Raw genomic sequence first — 17648 nt, 5'->3', positions numbered from 1 at the left:
ATAAATAAATAAATAAATAAATAAATAATTTTTGAGGTATATATAGGAGATATATATACAAAAATGTGAGAAGCGCAAGGCCCTGGGTTCGGTCCCCAGCTCCGAAAAAAAGAACCAAAAAAAAAAAATGTGAATATAGATTATGTCCAGAAACCGTTACTTCCCACGAGGCCATCCAGCACGCTGAAGGCCTTAGGGTCGTGACTCTGTTGTAAAAGACATCGATTGAGCCAGGCATGGTAGGGCACACCTTTAATCCCAGCACTCTAGAGGCAGAGGCAGGAGGATCTCTGAGTTCACTGTCAGTCTGGTCTACACAGTGAGTTCTAGGCCAGCCTGCGTGGGAAGACCCTGTCTCAGGACAAGGAGAGCAAAGATGTCTGCTGGAGGAGGGGTGAACTGTGATCCTGTCACCTGCCTCCCAACAGCTACAGTAAATACACAGACAGCAGAAGGTGTGGGTGCAGCGGGGCGTGGGAATAAGAAGTAAAGTAGGGCCAGTGACTCCATCTCACAGTGTATCGGTCACTGCTACAGTCCTGCAGAGTTCAGTCTTCTAGGAAAAGTCCTTCCACTCAGCCTCCTGAATAGCAGCAGTATTTTCTCCACACGTGTCACCCCTATCCTGTGCCAAGCAGCAATGGGCCACGTACCCTTCCTTGTCTACATCGGCCCTCAGTCAGAAAGCCACTGTCCACCTCCCTACAACATCCCCCTGAGAGGAAAGCCCCTCCCTCCATGACCATATGACCCTCCAGGGCTGCTATCCCGCAGCTACAGTCTCAAGGTTACAGTCAAGAGGAGACCTGCTGAGGGCGGATAACAGCGGGGAGACCTAGAGGTGAGGGGAAGGAGGCTCCACAGGGAGAGTGACGTGAGAATGCTCTGAAGTCAGGTGGAATTCTTCTTTCCCTCCTGGCCCTGCTCTCTCCAGCAAGGCAGCCTCAGGCGGCCTCAGGCAGTTCACTCACGTGTCCATGCCTTGGTTTCCCCACTAGCAGACAAGTACCTGGATGTGGTGATGTCTGCCAATAATCCCCAGGGAGGCTAAGACAGAAAGACCACACTGCATCCAAGATCAGCCTGTTTTACAGAGTGGACCTTGCCTCTCTCACGCACATGCACACACACATACACACTCACACACTTACACACCTACACAGTCATACATACTAACGCTCACACTCCCACACACACTCACACTCACGCTCACACTCACACAGTCATACTCACACACAAATGCTCTCATACACACTCATACACACTCACATATGCATACACACTCCCATACTCACTCACGCACATAGTCACACTCACACATATACTCACACATATTCACACACTCACACACTCACACAATACTCACACTCTTACACGCTCATTCACACACTCAACACACATACACTCACATACTCACACACTCACAGACTCACATTCACACATTCACAGACTCACACACTCACAACATACTCGCACACTCATACACATTCATTTCACACATGCTCACATAGACTCACGCACACTCACAGACTCACACATTCATACATGCTCACACACACTCACACGCTTACACCATCACAATCACACACAGAAACACACACACGCTCACAGACACACGCACTCGCACTCAAGATAATGTAAAACAAAATCAGACTAGCATCTACCGCTAGAACCATGTAAGGCTCAAGCAAGATAACTAAAGTTAAAACCACACCACCCCCAGCAAGGCGTACCCCCTTTCTGGTTCCACTTTTCTCTCAATCTCCATTCTCAGAAATGTATTCTACTCATTTATCCTGCAAAGTCGAACCTCCTTTTCCTGAACTGTAAACTGGTACTTGGCACACAGCTGGCGCTTAGCAAATATTTGTTGGCCCTGATCAAGCACTGTGCCTGGCTCCCAGGGACTGCTGGGTAAAGGCCACATTGACGACGGTGGTGATGTCGTTGATGGGCATCAAAGTAATCCAAGTAATAGCTGGGCTCTGTGCAGAGCCAAACAGAAACTGAGAGTCTCCTTGAGACTGGCTGCCTGTCTCATCCAAGACGGACTGCCACAGGGCCGTTTCTGGAGCCATGACTCTGTGTGGAAGGGAACACACCAGGGAGGCAGCCCTGAGAGGACGAAGACTTCATAGTTCTCCAGATGTAGGCCACCTGTGCTTCTTGGGCAGCAAGGGCTGGCCCTGAGCTCAGAAAGTCAGGGAAGCACCATGTACTTCCTGTGAGTTGATTAAGGCACAGAACTGACCAGATGGGGCTCCTTGCAGTAATGGACCTCCAGAACCCAAGCTGGGGAGAACCCCCGTGAGAAGCCTAAGCGTTACCAGGAGGGCTCTCACAGCCAGAGGAGTTCAAATCCCAGAACAAGCTTTTCGAACGGGGGGCACTCCTCCCTGCAGTGTGTTCCCAGAAGTCCCCTGGTATTTTACAGGAAAAGTGGCACCACCAGGCAAGGACCTCAGTGTCTAGAAGAGTGGAGGTCCAGGGAAGGGAATCATACGATACCCTGAAGGCAGCGAGGCCTCCAAGTCTGTCAGAACGCTGGTCACTCTAGGTCAGGACATCTCTGTCAGTCACTGACCCCCTATTCCCTAACAACATGCCCTAAGTTAGTCATGGTCAGGAATGACCCCTGAGAGACTGTGGGGACCTCCTTTGGTGGGAAGGGAAAAGCCTCCCTTTCTCCCAGACAAACCCTTACCCTTCACTTGGTGACTGCAAAGGACCCTTCTGTAGCCACCCAAAGCCAGCACCAGAACCCTCAGGTCAGCTGCAGGGCATCCTCCAGCCTCATGCCCTTGTTTCTGCTGGATTTTCCTACACACCCTGCACAAGGAAAGGCCCCTCACAGCCAGTAAAGCAGTCCCTGGGTGTCTCCCACACCCCTCCCCTCACCCAAAGCAAACTTGGAAGCCAATGATTCCTTCTGCTAGCCACCAAGATATGACTCGCCACGATGGGACAGTCGTGGACTTTAGCTAATAGAACAGGGCCCCGAGACCTCCCGTAGAGAATTGGAGAGGAAGTAAGAATGAAAAAGCAGAGGACATAGTAGGACCCCAACAGAGTAGGACTCCAACCTGACATCTGCCAGAGCCTGTAGGAACTCCTATCCCTACCATCTTATCACAGAGAGATGAGAAACTGGGTCAACCCAGCGTGAAGCTTACCTTGGGAAAAGCCAACCGCGCGGTTACCACCAATGCCCCTGAGAGCCACCTAGTCCCAGTGGCCTGTCCTCTCATCAGCTTCACTCACTTAACGGATAGAGAAACTGAGTCTCTAAGAGGCCAGGAGACCTGCCCAGTCTCACAAGTTCACAATCTACGTCTCACTCACAGGAGATAACACACACAGCCCTGGTCTCTCGGTCCCATAGCACAGAAGTAGCCAAACTCAATTTGCGCTCCTAAGACTCAGAGGCTAGATGGAGCCCGGCCTTGTAGTACAATGCCTGCACCCAGGCAGGAAGATCAAGAGTTCAAGGTCATGTTTGGCTATATAGTGAGTTTAAGGCCAGCCTGGGCTGCATAGAGAGACTATCTCTCTCAAAGGAAGGAATAAGGGAGGGAAGGAAGGAAGGGAGGGAGGGAAGGAGGGAAGGAGGGAGGGACTCCACACTATTCCCCCTCCCCAGCCCCTCCAAGGAACAGCATTGCCCGCTGGGATGGCTCCCACCTCTCAGAGGCCTTTGTTTGCAGTCTGTTGCTCCTGGACCTGTGAGGAGGTCACTGTCTGATGCCCACAGAGCCCACACACTCTGCAACTGTCAACAGTCTTGTCTCTTGCTCAACTGTCCCCTTCCGTTCCCTAGCTGCCTGATCTCCAGCGTTCATCTAAGGAACTTCCCGTAGAAAGGGGCCCCGGCTGCACCTTCTGTCTTGCTTGATGCCCTGGGCACCCTGGAATTATAGCAGAGATCCAGGGTTGGGGAGGGGTTCTGAGCACAGTCTCTCTCTCTCTCTCTCTCTCTCTCTCTCTCTCTCTCTCTCTCTCTGTATGTGTGTGTGTGTGTTTCACACTTAGCCTGAAGAAACAAAGCCAAAGTGTCCTCAGCTCAATAGAAGGGTCAAGAGAAGCCTTGGTGTCCACAACTAGTACAGAAAATGCCATAGGGGGACAATAGCCCCTGTGACAGTTTTATATGCTCAGCCCAGGGCGTGGACCTATTATATTAGAAGGTGTGGCTTTGTTGGAGTGGGTGTGACCTTGTTGGGGTAGGCGTGGCCTTGTCAGAGTGGGTGTGGCCTTGTCAGAGTGGGTGTGGCCTTGTTGGAGTAGGTGTGTCACTGTAGGTGTGGGCTTTAAGACCCTCATCCTAGCTGCCTGGAAGCCAGTCTTCTCCTAGCAGCCTTCAGATGACGATGTGGAACTCTCAGCTCCTCCTGCACCATGCCTGCCTGGATGCTGCAGGCTCCCGATGATAAAGGACTGAACCTCTGACCCTGTAAACCAGCCCCAACTGAATGCTGTTCCTTATAATGAGTTGACTTGGTCACAGTGTCTGTTCACAGCAGTAAAACCCTAACTAAGACACACACCCCCCTCACCTCAGGTCCTCATTCAAGGACAGCATATTTGACCGGGAGGGGAAATTTGCAGCAAACTCCGTTCTTAGGAAACAGACTAAGCTAATATCAACATACGTTGCAGAACAACCGTCGTGAGATGGTTGGTGTGGTGAAGACAGATGAAGGATGACGTGGGATGGGATGGGATGAGCCAGGCCTGGTGCTGCACAGAAGCCCTCCCGACACTTGGAATCTGAGTAATGCAGGGGATCTGAGTTCAGAGCCAGCCTGGGCTACGAGGTTAGGCTTTGTCTCAGAGATTTAAAAAAAAAAAAAAAAGGAAGTAGAAAATAGGCACCAAAAACATGTGTAAGATCCTCGTGAATGATAAAGACAGCATTTCATGTTAGTGAAGAGACCATGTGTTGAATTAACCCTTAGGAGGATGGGTTAGGGCCACAAAAGCCAGAGTACTCGAATTCTGTTATCATCCCAGGTAGATTTAAATCTTAAAAAAAAAATTACACTTATTTGGGGTGGGGGGGGAGGCACATGTCTTTAATCCCAGCCCTTGAGTGGCAGAGGCAGGTGGATTTCTGTGAGTTCAAGGCCAGCCTGGTCTACAGAGTGAGTTCCAGGGTAGGCAGGACTACACAGAGAAACCCAGTCTTGAAAAACCAAAAACAAAAAAATATATGTATCACACTTATTATTTATTTTGTGTATGCAAATATTTGCACTTGGGTGTGCATATACGTGTGGAGGGGTGGGGGGTGCGTGTGCACGCCGTAGTTCACGTGTGGAAGGCAAAGGTCAAAGGGCAACTTGTAGGCGTCCCCTCTCTCCTTCTACCTTGTAGTTGGTCCCAGACCCGTGGGGGTGCGCCACTGTGCACATGTGAAAACCAGCGGTTTGCACGGGCGGTCAGAGGACAACTTGAGGGCGTTTCTTTCCACCAGGCGGCAGAAGGCTTCCTGCAAGCCAGGGAGTGAGAATTAAAACCAAGAACTAATGATAATAACCAACAAAGCCCCCAGACTCACTTTCTGTCCCTCACAGCTGTGTGATATCTTGTCACAGTGTGGTCAACCCCGACACAGACGATAATATCTATTCTGGGGTGTGATGGAGAGAGCATCCCGGGGTCCCCTCCTCCAGCTGCCGGTTCCCAAATATGTCAGGAGCTTGGGTGGGCAGCAGGGCCACAGGAGATGGGGACCAGATAGCATCTGGGCAGCCGTTTCCGGAATATTGAGAAAGCCTGGGTTACGTCAAAGATTTCATAGTGGCACAGTTGGTCCCCCGTCTCTACTTGGAATCCTTACCACACCACTTCCCCTTTCGGGCTTATCAAGTAGGCTGTGTGACCTGCAGGTCTCTTTTTTTTCTTTTTTTTTTTTTCAGAGCTGGGGACCGAACCGTGACCTGCAGGTCTCATGATGGCTCTTAGGACTCTGACATTCGGGGGGGGGGGGGGTTGACCTTGAACCTGGGACTTCAGTTTGTTGCCATGTTATTTTTGGTTCTTTTTTTTGGGGGGGTGTTATTTGTTTGTTTGTTTGTTTGTTTTATCTGTGATAAAGAGGTGAAAACCCTGAAAATTGGTTCAAATGGTACAAAGCATCTAAGTTAGGCAGGAGGATCAGACTTCAAGGCCAGCTTTGGCTACATAACCAATTGGAAACCAGCCTAGGCTACCTCATGGGACCGTGTCTCAAAAGGCAAGAGGAGCTGGTGAGATGGCTCCGAACTTAAGAGCACTTGTTCTTGCAGAGGACCTGGGAATGCCAGTTCAAGGGGATCTGGCATCCAATTCTGACCCCCGCCCGCACCAGGAACATACATGTATATAGGCAAACACTCATACACATAAAATAAAAAAAGAAACAAACAAAACTAAGTTATATTTAATATTTTTATATGTATTTTCTCCTAGTTGGGGTTTCTAATGTTGCAATAAACACCATGACCAAAACAACTTGGAGAAGAAAGGGTTTATTTGGCTTACATTTCCACAGCACTGCTCACCGTTGAAGGAGGTCAGGACAGGAACTCACACAGGAGCTGGAAGCAGGAGCTGATGCAGAGGCCATGGAGGGTGCTGCTCACTGGCTTGCTTCCCCTGGCTTGCTCAGCCTGCTTTCTTATAGAACTCGGGACCACCAGCCCAGGGGATGGCACCACCCACAATGGGCTGGGCTCTCACCCAGTCAATCACTAATTAAGGAAATGCTCTACCAATATGGTTCTCGACCTGTGGGTCACAATCCCTTTTCAGAAGAGGGGGTGGAACCAGTTTTTCAATGGAGTGACCTAAGACCATCAGATAATACAGGCATTTGCATTATGATTCATAACAGTAGCAAAATTACAGTTACAAAGTAGCAACAAAAATAATCTTATGGGGGTTGGGGATTTGGCTCAGTGGTAGAGCGCTTGCCTAGCAAGCACAAGGCCCTGGGTTCGGTCCCCAGCTCTGAAAAAAAGAAAAGAAAAAAAAATAATCTTATGGTAGGGGGATCACCACAACAGGAGGAACTGTGTTCAAGGGTTCTAGCATTAAGAAGCACTGATCTCGAAAGGCCCTGGGTTCGGTCCCCAGCTCCGAAAAAAAGAACCAAAAAAAAAAAAAAGAAGCACTGATCTACCGGCTTGCCCACAGCCTGATCTTTTTTATTATATGAGTACACTGTAGCTGTCTTCGGACACACCAGAAGAGGGCATCAGATTTCATTTCAGATTGTTGTGGGCCACCATGTGGTTGCTGGGATTTGAACTCAGGACCTCTGGAAGAGCAGTCAGTGCTCTTAACCACTGAGCCATCTCTCCAGCCCCCAAAGCCTGAGCTTATGGAGGCGTTTTTTTCTTACTTGAGGTTGCCTCCTCTCAAATGACTTCTTTTAAGTTTGTATAGAACTTGGTGTGGTGGCACAGGCCTTTAATCCCAGAGCTTGGGGGGCAGATATGTGTGTGTGTATGTGTGTGTGTGTGTGTGTGTGTGTGTGTGTGTGTGTGTGTGTGTGTATAAGATCTCTATGTTCAAGGCCAGCCTGGTCTACACAGTTCCAGGAAACCCTGGGCTACACAGAAAAACCCTATCTCAAAACGAAACAAAAACAAAAACCTATCCAGTACATATTTAGTGTGTGTGTGTGTGTAGAGGTCAGAGGACAACTAGGAGACAGTTTGTATGAATCGAATTCTCCTTCCACCCTATGGATCCTAGGGATGGAACTCAGGTGGTCAGCCTACTGGCTGAGAAAATGAATTTAGTTATTTATTATGTGAGTACACTGTCGCTGTCTTCAGGCACACCAGAAGAGGGCATCAGATCCCATTACAGATGGTGGTGAGCCCCCATGTGATTGTTGGGAATTGAACTCAGGACCTCTGGAAGAACAGTCAGTGCTCTTAACCCCTGAGCCATCTCTCCAGCCACATGACTTTAATTCTAAAGGCATCTGGCTCGGTGTCAGGGTCCTGGAACTCCAGGGAGGTTGTAGCACAGCCACAAGTTTAAGCCTTGTATAAGCAACTTAATAAGTAACACAGGATTAAAAGACACATGCATCCCAGCTCCGAAAAAAAAAGAGAAAAAAAAAAAAGACACATGCATAAAACAATCAAGGACTAGAATGCTAATTTTTTTTTAAAAAATGAAATTGAGATCTTTCTGGGGCCAGTGAGAGACTGGAGGTTGAAGGCTGGGAGAGGCCAGGCAGAATCCATACAGGAGAAGTTTAAATTAAAACACACATAATAATCTGTTATTAATAATTTGTCGTGGGATTGGGGATTTAGCTCAGTGGTAGAGCACTTGCCTAGCAAGCGGAAGGCCCTGGGTTCGGTCCCCCAGCTCCGAAAAAAAATAATAATAATAATAATTTGTCGTAATGAACACATACAGAATGAAGGCTAAGGCAGAAGATGGGGAAGCAGCCTCCTGGCCCAGCGCCGACGAGGGTGAGGCTCCTATGGGCACATTAGGGCTCTAAGGGTAAACACGCTTGCCGCAAATCCTGACTAAGTTTGATATGAGGAAAAAAAAAAAAAAAACCCTACAAATTTTGTCTCAAAATGAAAGCAAAGAGCCAGGAGTACAACTCAGTGGTGGACTTCTTGCCTATCTTGCTCAAGGACATAGGTTCAAGTCCCATCACTGGTGGGAAAAATCACATATGTGTACCCTTGTAGACGCACACCCCGGGTGCATGCAAACAACTCCCCCTCCCCCCATTTCCTCTAATAACAAGACATTACAAATCATCTAGAAGTATTTATTGAGCACCAGCTTTGGGATAGGGTGTAAAGATTCGGGACAGTGCAGGGTGTGATCCCCACACGTGGGAGGTTTACAATCTGAGCGGAGACAGGGAAGGGACCAAAATACATGTTCTCCCGGCTAAAGATAAACAGTCCAGCTCAGGGTGTTACAGAAACAGGGGTGTTTGGGGTTGGGGCCAGACCCACTAAGTGCTTCGACACCCACAGGGGCTCAGTATTCAATACTGGGAAAGGACCAGTCACTGCTCAGTTCCTGTGAGCTCCCTCAGCCCCCGAGGCACCATCTTGGCCTGACTCCTTGTACAACTACTAAGAAATGGGACAAGTCACTGAGGACTTCAGCGGCTGGGGTCCCCATCCCAGATAAGTCCACCCCCCACCACCACCACATACCACACACACAGGGATGCTCTGGGAAGCCCGTCTCGTCACCAAGGACCTACCCTAGACCCATAAGAAGGGCAGTTGCCACTGGAGCTGCCTGAGGTAGGACCAGGAAACCCCACTTAGTGTACCCTGTGTACCCGTTCCCTTCTGGTCCACTGAGCCGTGGCGAGGGAAAGGATGCCTCCTGCCAACCTGGGGAGGGGAAGGGTCTGAGGAAGGGAGAGCAGCAGATCACCAGATTAACCCTCAAAAATAGAGGGGCAGCTGGCAGAGACCCACAGGGGAGGCGGGGTCCCCAGGAGTGGCAAAGGATCTTCACAGGTCTGAGTAAATGTCAAGGCTCTGGACGGTACGCTTAGGTCCTAACCGGGCATCTTTGTTCTAGGCTGTGACTGCTTCACTGTCATCCTAGCGGGCCTTAGAGGTGACAAGGAGACCCCGAAGTCCTACTCAGTTGTCCAAAGTGCTATTCAGGTCTGAGGATCGCCCCCAGGTAAGAAGTGGCAAGGAACCAGGCAGGGAGTGGGGGCGGGGGAGGAGTTAGGGGGGAGGGGCGGGGATTGGGCGAGATGCGAGATGCAGATGGCATGAGGCCAGTGCGACCATCCCGCCAGGACCATCCCGCCAGGATCAGAAACACAGCTTGGGTTGAGAAGGACTTAAATAATGGTCTACATAAAAAAAAAAAAAAAAAAAAAAAAAAAACAGCACTAAGGAGCCTACCGTCCTACTAATTTCATTGTTTTGTTTTGTTTTTTAAATAACTAAGTTTGGAGGCTGGGAGGGGGCAGGCAGAGTATATACAGGAGAAGTTTAAATTAAAACACAAATAATAATTAAGACACACTGAATGAAGGCTAAGGCAGAAGATGGGGAAGAGGCCTCCTGACCCACAGCAGAAGAAGGCGAGCCTCCCGTGGGCACTTCAGGGCTTTCTCTTGCAGAAGACCAATCGGCGCTTGGAGTGATAGAAATCTGCAGAGAGAACAGATGTCAGGCCAGATGCAGAGGGTGAGGGCATCATTCCCCAGACAAAGGGACATGTGGCGAGTCCTGGGGAAAAGCTACAGGGCACTACACCTCCTCCTCGTCAGAGGGCTAGGGCTCTAGAGAGGCTAGATTCCCCCACCCCCACCCCGCAAGCTGGAGTTAGTTATAGGAAATCGTGGAGCACCCGGTGCAGGGAATCGAACTCAGGCCCCTTGAAGAGCAGTAGCCGTGCCATCCCTCCAGTCTTTCTCCCTTCTTATTTGTTTACTGAGTTGGCAGTACGGGGGGTGGAGCCTAGGGCGTGGACTACTACGTCAGCACTCCCCACACACACACACAAGCTCTTCCCTAGTGGGTTCCAGGCCAAATGCTCTACTGCCAAACCCCACACTATCCTGGGCCTTCCGTTCAAAGCAGAGAAAAAGGCCTGGATCATGTGACCGTCAGCTGTTCGCTCGGAATGGCTTGGTGCTGGCTGGAATGTTCTCTGCAAAGGCGATCCTCAGCAGGCGGCCTCGCCTCTCCAGGCCTCCCGCAGTATCTTGCCTCCCCTTCTCCTGTCCTTACCTGTTAGGCTGGTCTGCCTCCGTTTTCGGCCCTGAGATGTCCCGGTCCCGCCCGGGGAGTCTTCAGGCCTCTCAGGGGCGTGAGACACCAGAGTGCAAGACAGCGACAAGGCCACGTGGTCCTCCGGAGCTGGCCCTGGCCCCTGCAGCAGGGCCGAGGAGGTACTGGGCCTCTTGTCCCCTCCCAGGTCATCACGGCGGCGGGACCCAGGGCTCAGGTAGATCTTGGGCAGCCCTGGGCTCCGAACACGCTCCCAGACGTAGTTGCCCTCCAGTGGCGTCTCAGTGGCGAAGTCAAAGTTCCACCGTTCTCGGGCCTCCTGGAGACAGCTCGCCATGAGCGCATCGCAATCGCGGCTCAACTGCTCACTGTCCACGGGACCGAACAGACGACGGCATACTTTGCTCCTGTGTGGAACAGGTCGGACATCACCAGGATCGGACATGGTGCCTGTGGCTGAAACACAGGAAAGACCCAGGTCACTATGGAAACTACACTACCAGTCACAATCTTCCAGTTCCGGGGTTGGGGATTTAGCTCAGTGGTAGAGCGCTTGCCTAGCAAGTGCAAGGCCCTGGGTTCGGTCCCCAGCTCCGGGGGAAAAAAAAAAACAAAAAAAAACAATCTTCCAGTTCCCTCTGGTCCTCCTAGGTGCTTTCCCACCACACCAAGAGACTAAGGTGGGTGTTGAGTTCAGCCGGCCCTGCACCCCAGAGGTCACAGCTGATGTCCACAGAAGCCAATACGCTGCAGAAGCAGGGGTCACGGTCCTGTTTACACCAGGAAGACTACTAGCTAAAATCAATGACTTGTGCTAAAGTGTCCTTCGTGGGTGTCAACATCCCAAATGTGTGTGAATCACCAAGGTCCAGCGGTTTCCCAACAGTCCCCTATCCTGCCGTCCTTGGGGGTAACTCCTTCCTGCCAATCAAAAGTGCCCTGGACCTTGGGATAAGACACACAAACCATAGCATTGGGCACTGCTATTTGGCACCAGTTTATATATATGTGGGTACGTTGTCACTGTCCTCAGACACCAGAAGAGATCATTGGATCCCCATGACAGATGGTTGTGAGCCACCATGTGGTTGCTGGGAATTGAACTCAGGACCTCTGGAAGAGCAGTCTTAACCACTCTTAACCACTGAACCATCTCTCCACTCCCCACCCCCTTTTTGGCACCAGTTTTTTGTTTTTTTTTTTTGTTTTGTTTTGTTTTGTTTTTTGTTTTTGGTTCTTTTTTTTTCCCGGAGCTGGGGACCGAACCCAGGGCCTTGCGCTTCCTAGGCAAGCGCTCTACCACTGAGCTAAATCCCCAACCCCCACTGAGCTAAATCCCCAACCCAGCACCAGTTTTTAAAAGCGACACCATGTCTCCGGCCTCAGTTTCTTAGCCAGTGTGGTAGCATTCTCGGGCAGCTGGCATGTTGTCTGGGAGAGAGAGGAGAACACCAGAGCTGGGCTGCCTAGATCAAAATCAAGGCTTTGCTGGGCGACCCCCTACTATGTATCTTAACATCTCTGGGCTCCCAATTTGAGGATGAGCTCAGTGAGTGTAGCCCCTTGGAAAATGGAGGCTGTAATCCTCTCCACCCCCAGTTCTGCCAGAGCCTCCTCCCGGCCCCTCCCTCTAGACTGCCACTGACAGGTGCCACAGGCTGGAGGCCTTTTCCCAAGGATGCCTTGGGGGGAAAAGAAAGTCTGAAGGAGTGGAGCAGGGTTACGGCCCTCTCCCAGGCTGAGCCACATCCTGCCAGGCATGTCAGGTAATCTGGAGTCTAGACACCTCCCAGCCCCGGGTGCGCCTACAGCCTGTGCCTAAGGAACCCGTTTTACAGAAAAATCATAGGTGCTGGTTGACCTGGCTCCTCTCCAGGAAGGAGGGATACCTGAGTGGCCGATCCTGCCTGCTCTGGCCTGACTCCAAGACGAGGAGACGCAGCTCCTAAGGAGGGACTGGGCTCTCTCGGGCATGGCTCCAGCCCTCCAGCTTTTGAGCTTTGCAAGGCGTGCCCTGTGGCTTCCTCAGGCGAGGCGCCCTGGACTCTTACCACATACAGCCCCAGCTCCTTAAGACCTCAGGGTGAATTTGCCCACAGCTGGGAGAGAGAGGGAGGGTACCCAGACTGTGATTCAAGGTAAGAAGCCAGGAGAGATGGAGACGCTGGGGCTCAGGGCACCGGGCCTAGCAAACAAAACGCTTTCTATAAAACTGGGTGTGGTGGCACACACCTGTAATCCTAGCAGTCTGGAGGCAGAGGCAGGGAAAGAAGTTCAGGATCCACCTTAGCTACCACATAGGGAATGTGGCCAGCGCTGTGGCTTCGATAAATACCTAAAACAGCCCCTCCCCAAAACGCAGCCCTTGGGAGGCAGAGGCAAGAGGTCTGTGAGATCAAGGCCAGCCTGGTCTGCGTTGTGGGAGCCTGGCTAAGAGATGAACAAAACACTGGACTAAGAAAGCTGTCCACTAAGCAGTGCACAAGTAGCAGTCTTCCTAAAACATGGCTGATATTCACTAGTTCCACTTCCTTCCTGTCCTCTGATGTCTTTGAGGCAGGGGCTCACTATGTAGGCCAGGCCCACCTGAACTCACAGTCATCCTCCTGCCTCGGCCTCCAGTGTGCCAGGATTGCAGTTATCACCACTGTTAATCGATGGTGATATCACATCCCTTTCGGGCAGAGCCCACCAAGGCTCAGAATGTGTGTCCAAAGTCACAGGGCTCACTCGTGGAGGGTTGAATTCAGACCCTTTTGGTCTTGTATTGAACCGTTCTCTCTTCTTCTCATGTTGAAAGGTATGACCAGAGGGGTCCATCAAAATCACTTTGGAGAGCTTTTTTTTTTAATATAGATTGAGCCCCCTGTTATGGCAAATCTCTATGAGTTCCAGGTCACCAGGCTAGCCTAGCCTGTCTATATGGTATTGGCTGGCTGGGGCCTTATACTAAGACCTTGGTCTCTGTCTCTCTGTCTCTGTCTCTCTTTCTCTTTCTCTCTCTCTCTCTCTCTCTCTCTCTCTCTCTCTCTCTCACACACACACACACACAGAGAGAGAGAGAGAGACAGAGACAGAGACAGACAGAGAGACAGAGAGAGAGATCTATATAGATATAGAAATATAGGTTGGTGGAGACAGGGCCCATTGGCTCATTTCCCCAGACAAACCGAGTCGAAAAACAAGTTTGGTGCCCTTCCCCAGCGGGTAACTCACAGGGGCTAGAGGAAAAACAGAACACCAGTGGTCTCAATGCTCCTTAGGCACGAGGAAGAGTTCAGCCAGCGCTCTCTGGAGAAACTAGATAGTCCCCCAGCTTTTCGGAGCTGAAAAATCCCAGAGGGGCACGTTCCCCCACCTTGTCTCTCAAAAGCCACGCCTCCCCAACAGTCCGCTCGCACGCCCTGGTCAAAACCACTGGTATCATAAGCCCTCGTTTTACAGAGGCGACGTCTTCCTTCGCCGGCCATTGTGCATATTTTAATTCCCTTTAAGCCGCGGTGGGGGTGGCAGCAGCCGGTGGCACCACCCGGGCATAGCCGGCCTTGCTGTTCTCATTGCGGCCGGGAGGGCGCGCTGTGCGCCCAGGAAATGGCGCGCGGTAGGCGGCGCGTAGGCCGAGCAAGGAGTGGTGAGTCAGTTTCCTGCCCACCGCTGCCCGCCCGCCAAAATTGCTTGGGCACCGGAGCTCCGCGTCACCCTGGGGTGGGGAGAGGAGAGGGAAGGAGGAGGACCCGGGCCACAAAACACGTCACGATGAGCCCAGGCTTCCTAAATTCCCGCCTATGTTGGGAAACCAAACCGCGCGCGTGCGCGCGTACACACACACACAAACACACACACACACACACACACACACACACACACACACACACACACACGAGAGAGACGCACACACGAGAGCAAAGAAAGTGCTCTTAGCTCTGGCCCCCACCACCTTGATCTCCACACCCAAAGCACGCGATGAGTCAGATCCTTGGAAAATAAAAATAGATGAGGGCGAGGACAACAAAAACCGCTGGAGTATCCTCTCTGAAGTGCGACGTAGGAGAGAGAGAGGAAGCTACCAGCGCGCCCCCAAATGCCAAACCCAAGCACAAAGTCTTTCCCGCACGACCAGGGTGCAAGTGTCACCCTTGTCCCCGGAGTTCCTAGTGGAATGGATGCGCCCTAGTGGGTACACTCAGCCCGGCCCAGCCCGGTCACCTTCCTACACTGGGTGTGGACTGGGTCGAGGGGCCCCCAGCTCCGGGGCGTCTGATGTACGGCACCCCGTAAGCCTCACCCCGCCGGGATACTGGCCGCTCTACAGTGCGGGCTCCTCCCGCGCCCCACTGCCACTGCTCCGGGTCGTGGTGGGCGCGGTGGGTGGGATCCTCTGCGCTTCCCGGGCTGGCAGGGTGGACAGGGCCCGCCCAGACTCCCTGTCCCCGAGGGCGCGCCGCCGAGCGGGGACCGGACACCGCGTCCCGGACCTCCCCGTGTCCCGGGTTCCCTGGGAACATACTGTGCCCGCCAAATAGGTCACTGTGCCGCGCGGGGGAGGGGACGAGGCAGGAACGAGGCTATGCCCGGGGCAGGGAAAGGGGCTTCTGGGCTGCCCCTGATCCATCCCCAGTTGTGGCGCGACTCTGATCTCAACCCAGTGCCCGGGGTCTCCTTGTCACAATGAGTCACCTCCTCGCCTGTCCTCCAGGACGTGCCCAGGCACGATCCCGAGGGCGGAGGACACAGCTCGCGCTGACCTCAGAGCCCAGTGGGGTAGTGGCTACCGCGAAACAAGGCACCTGGTCCACAAGGGTCGGGGACCCAGCGGCACCCGTGGAATCGGAGAACCGCTCTGCGCTGGACTCTAGATAGACTTGCCGAAGTTTGTCACCGCCACCCCGTACCCCTTTCGAGACACCGTGGGCTTCATTCTCACGCCTTTGGCGAGCCGCACCTGAAATCCCAAGAAGCCCTGGCAACCAGAAGCGAGCTCTCGGTAGCCGGTTCCCGCCGGCCAGCGCTCGGACCGGGTCTCCAAGGACTGGAAGAGTGCCTACCATCCGTGGTCCTGGAGTTCAGACTCTGTATGCCGAGTCCGCAACATAGCCTGACCCTCGCCACACTCCAACATACCAAGTCTTCCGCCACCACGGACACCCTCAGACGCACACCCGTCATCCACCTGCCGCGGACACACCTGTGGCTCCGGCGGGCACACACAAATACACAACAACGTACCGGCGCCGGTGATACACCCATCGCCGCAGACACGCACACACACGAACACTTGTGGGGACACCCGCTGGGCTCAGCTCAGAGCTGCCGGGAGAAATCACTGATCCGTACCACGACGCTCTCACCTCTGAGTGTCTCGATATCGCTGTGGATCGGCGCCTGCCTCCAATTCCCCTTAACTCGGGCACTGTAGCAGCTCACACCTCTCGGCTGGTGCAGTTGGCGCAGATCTGCGGTCTTATAGCATCGGCCTGGCCCCGCCCCCGCTCCCGACCCCGCCCCCTCCCGCCTGGGAGGCAGGACCAGCCGCTCCTTCACCCATCCCTGGGACTCGCTGGCCCGCCCTCCCCTCTGGGAATCTCAGCCCGCGCCAGACAGCTAGAAAGGGGCGCGCGGCGAGAGGGCGCGCCCTCCCCTCCCCCACACCTGCTTGTCACGCAGCCCACCAGCAGAGCCACGCACATCTATGAACAGTACAGTTAGGGTTGGTTGAGCGTTTACAGGTCTGTCTCGACCAACTCTGGGAAGGATTAAATCTTTTTCAGATAACTGATGTCAGTAAATTAAAAACTTAGGCCTGGGGAGGTGAGTCTGTTGGTACAGTGCCTGCCTAGCTTGTTGGAAGCCCCTGGTTGGATCTCCGGCGTCCCATAAACTGGGCATGAGAATTCATGTCTAATAACAGCGCGCGGGGTGCCCGGGGGACGGGGGGGGGGGGGGCGTGGAGAGAATTGGAGTTCAAGGTCCTTTTGACAGCTACTACCCAGATGGAGACCAGCTTAAAATATGTGACACTCTGTTTCAAATATAAATAAAGAAATCATTTGAGTATGACAGCAAAGGCCTGGAATCCTCCACTTGGGAGACTGAGGCACAAGGGTCGTTACAGGTTCGAGACCAGCTTGGGCTATACAATGAGACCCTCTCAAAAACAAAACAAACCTGTAAATAATGAAAATGGTGAGACTTACCCTGAAATTCCAAGGAATCCCACTATTTCTGGAGATCTTTCCCTCAACTGGCCCTCTCCCCCAGTAAGTTTCTCCTGCACCCAGACACCCACCGGGGCAGAGCATCATTGGGTCCAGAACACCATCTTGCCCTTGTTGTCTCACAGAAGGAAGCAGTCCTGCAGATGTAAAGGGTGCTGTCAGCTGCCTCAGAAAGGGAAGAGATCCAGCCCAGTTCTCAGAAACACGGACTACCAGGACAAACAGCCGGGTCTCCCTGCCTCTCACCTCTGCAGAAGACAGCATGCGGACATTTCTCACACCGCAGCACACACTGCAGGTGAGAAACTAAAGGCTCAGACAGGCTCAGGATCTGACTTGGATCACACAGCCAGGACATAGCTACTTCTTGGCCTCTGGTGAGCTGCCAGGAGCACTCTGCTTCACATTTCTTTCTCTGGGTCCAAAATGAGGGACATGTCTAATACCCCCCAGTTCCAAACAGTTCACTAAGATGACACTGATAAAGGACAATTCTAGAAATATCTACTGATGCTGCGGACAGACAAAGAAGTAAGATGTTATCAGTTCCCACCTTCTTCCATGGCTCTAATCAGTTTTTTTTTTTTAAGATTTATTTATTTATTATATACAAGTGCACTGTCGCTGTCTTCAGACACACCAGACGAGGGCATCAGATCCCATTACAGATGGTTGTGAGCCACCATGTGGT

General features: G+C 52.3%; 2 protein-coding genes across 8 annotated transcripts in view; both read right to left on the bottom strand.

Annotated features, from left to right (window-relative positions):
* Positions 1-3930, bottom strand: part of Rab44 (RAB44, member RAS oncogene family) — a 33896-nt gene extending 29966 nt beyond the window's left edge. The window contains exon 1 of one of the 4 annotated variants that reach the window (XM_039099145.2): positions 3682-3930. The gene's annotated coding sequence lies outside the window, so the exon portion shown is untranslated. The other 3 variants (XM_006256153.4, XM_039099146.2, XM_017601867.3) reach the window with 3 other exon arrangements.
* Positions 3931-8775: 4845 nt separating this feature from the next.
* The window catches only part of Cdkn1a (cyclin-dependent kinase inhibitor 1A), a 10554-nt gene continuing 1681 nt past the window's right edge, over positions 8776-17648 (bottom strand). The window contains exons 2-4 of one of the 4 annotated variants that reach the window (XM_039098379.2): positions 16937-17094; positions 10743-11198; positions 8776-10160 (exon numbers count right to left, since the gene is read on the bottom strand). In XM_039098379.2, the coding sequence (XP_038954307.1) occupies positions 10111-10160; positions 10743-11187 (495 nt within the window). In that variant the 5' untranslated portion in view covers positions 11188-11198; positions 16937-17094 and the 3' untranslated portion in view covers positions 8776-10110. 4 annotated transcript variants of the gene reach the window in all.

Source organism: Rattus norvegicus, chromosome 20 (genome assembly GCF_036323735.1).
Source record: "Rattus norvegicus strain BN/NHsdMcwi chromosome 20, GRCr8, whole genome shotgun sequence".
Classification (NCBI taxonomy): domain Eukaryota; kingdom Metazoa; phylum Chordata; class Mammalia; order Rodentia; family Muridae; genus Rattus; species Rattus norvegicus.
Note: the sequence above shows the minus strand (reverse complement) of the source record. Positions and strands in the feature narration are given on the sequence as shown.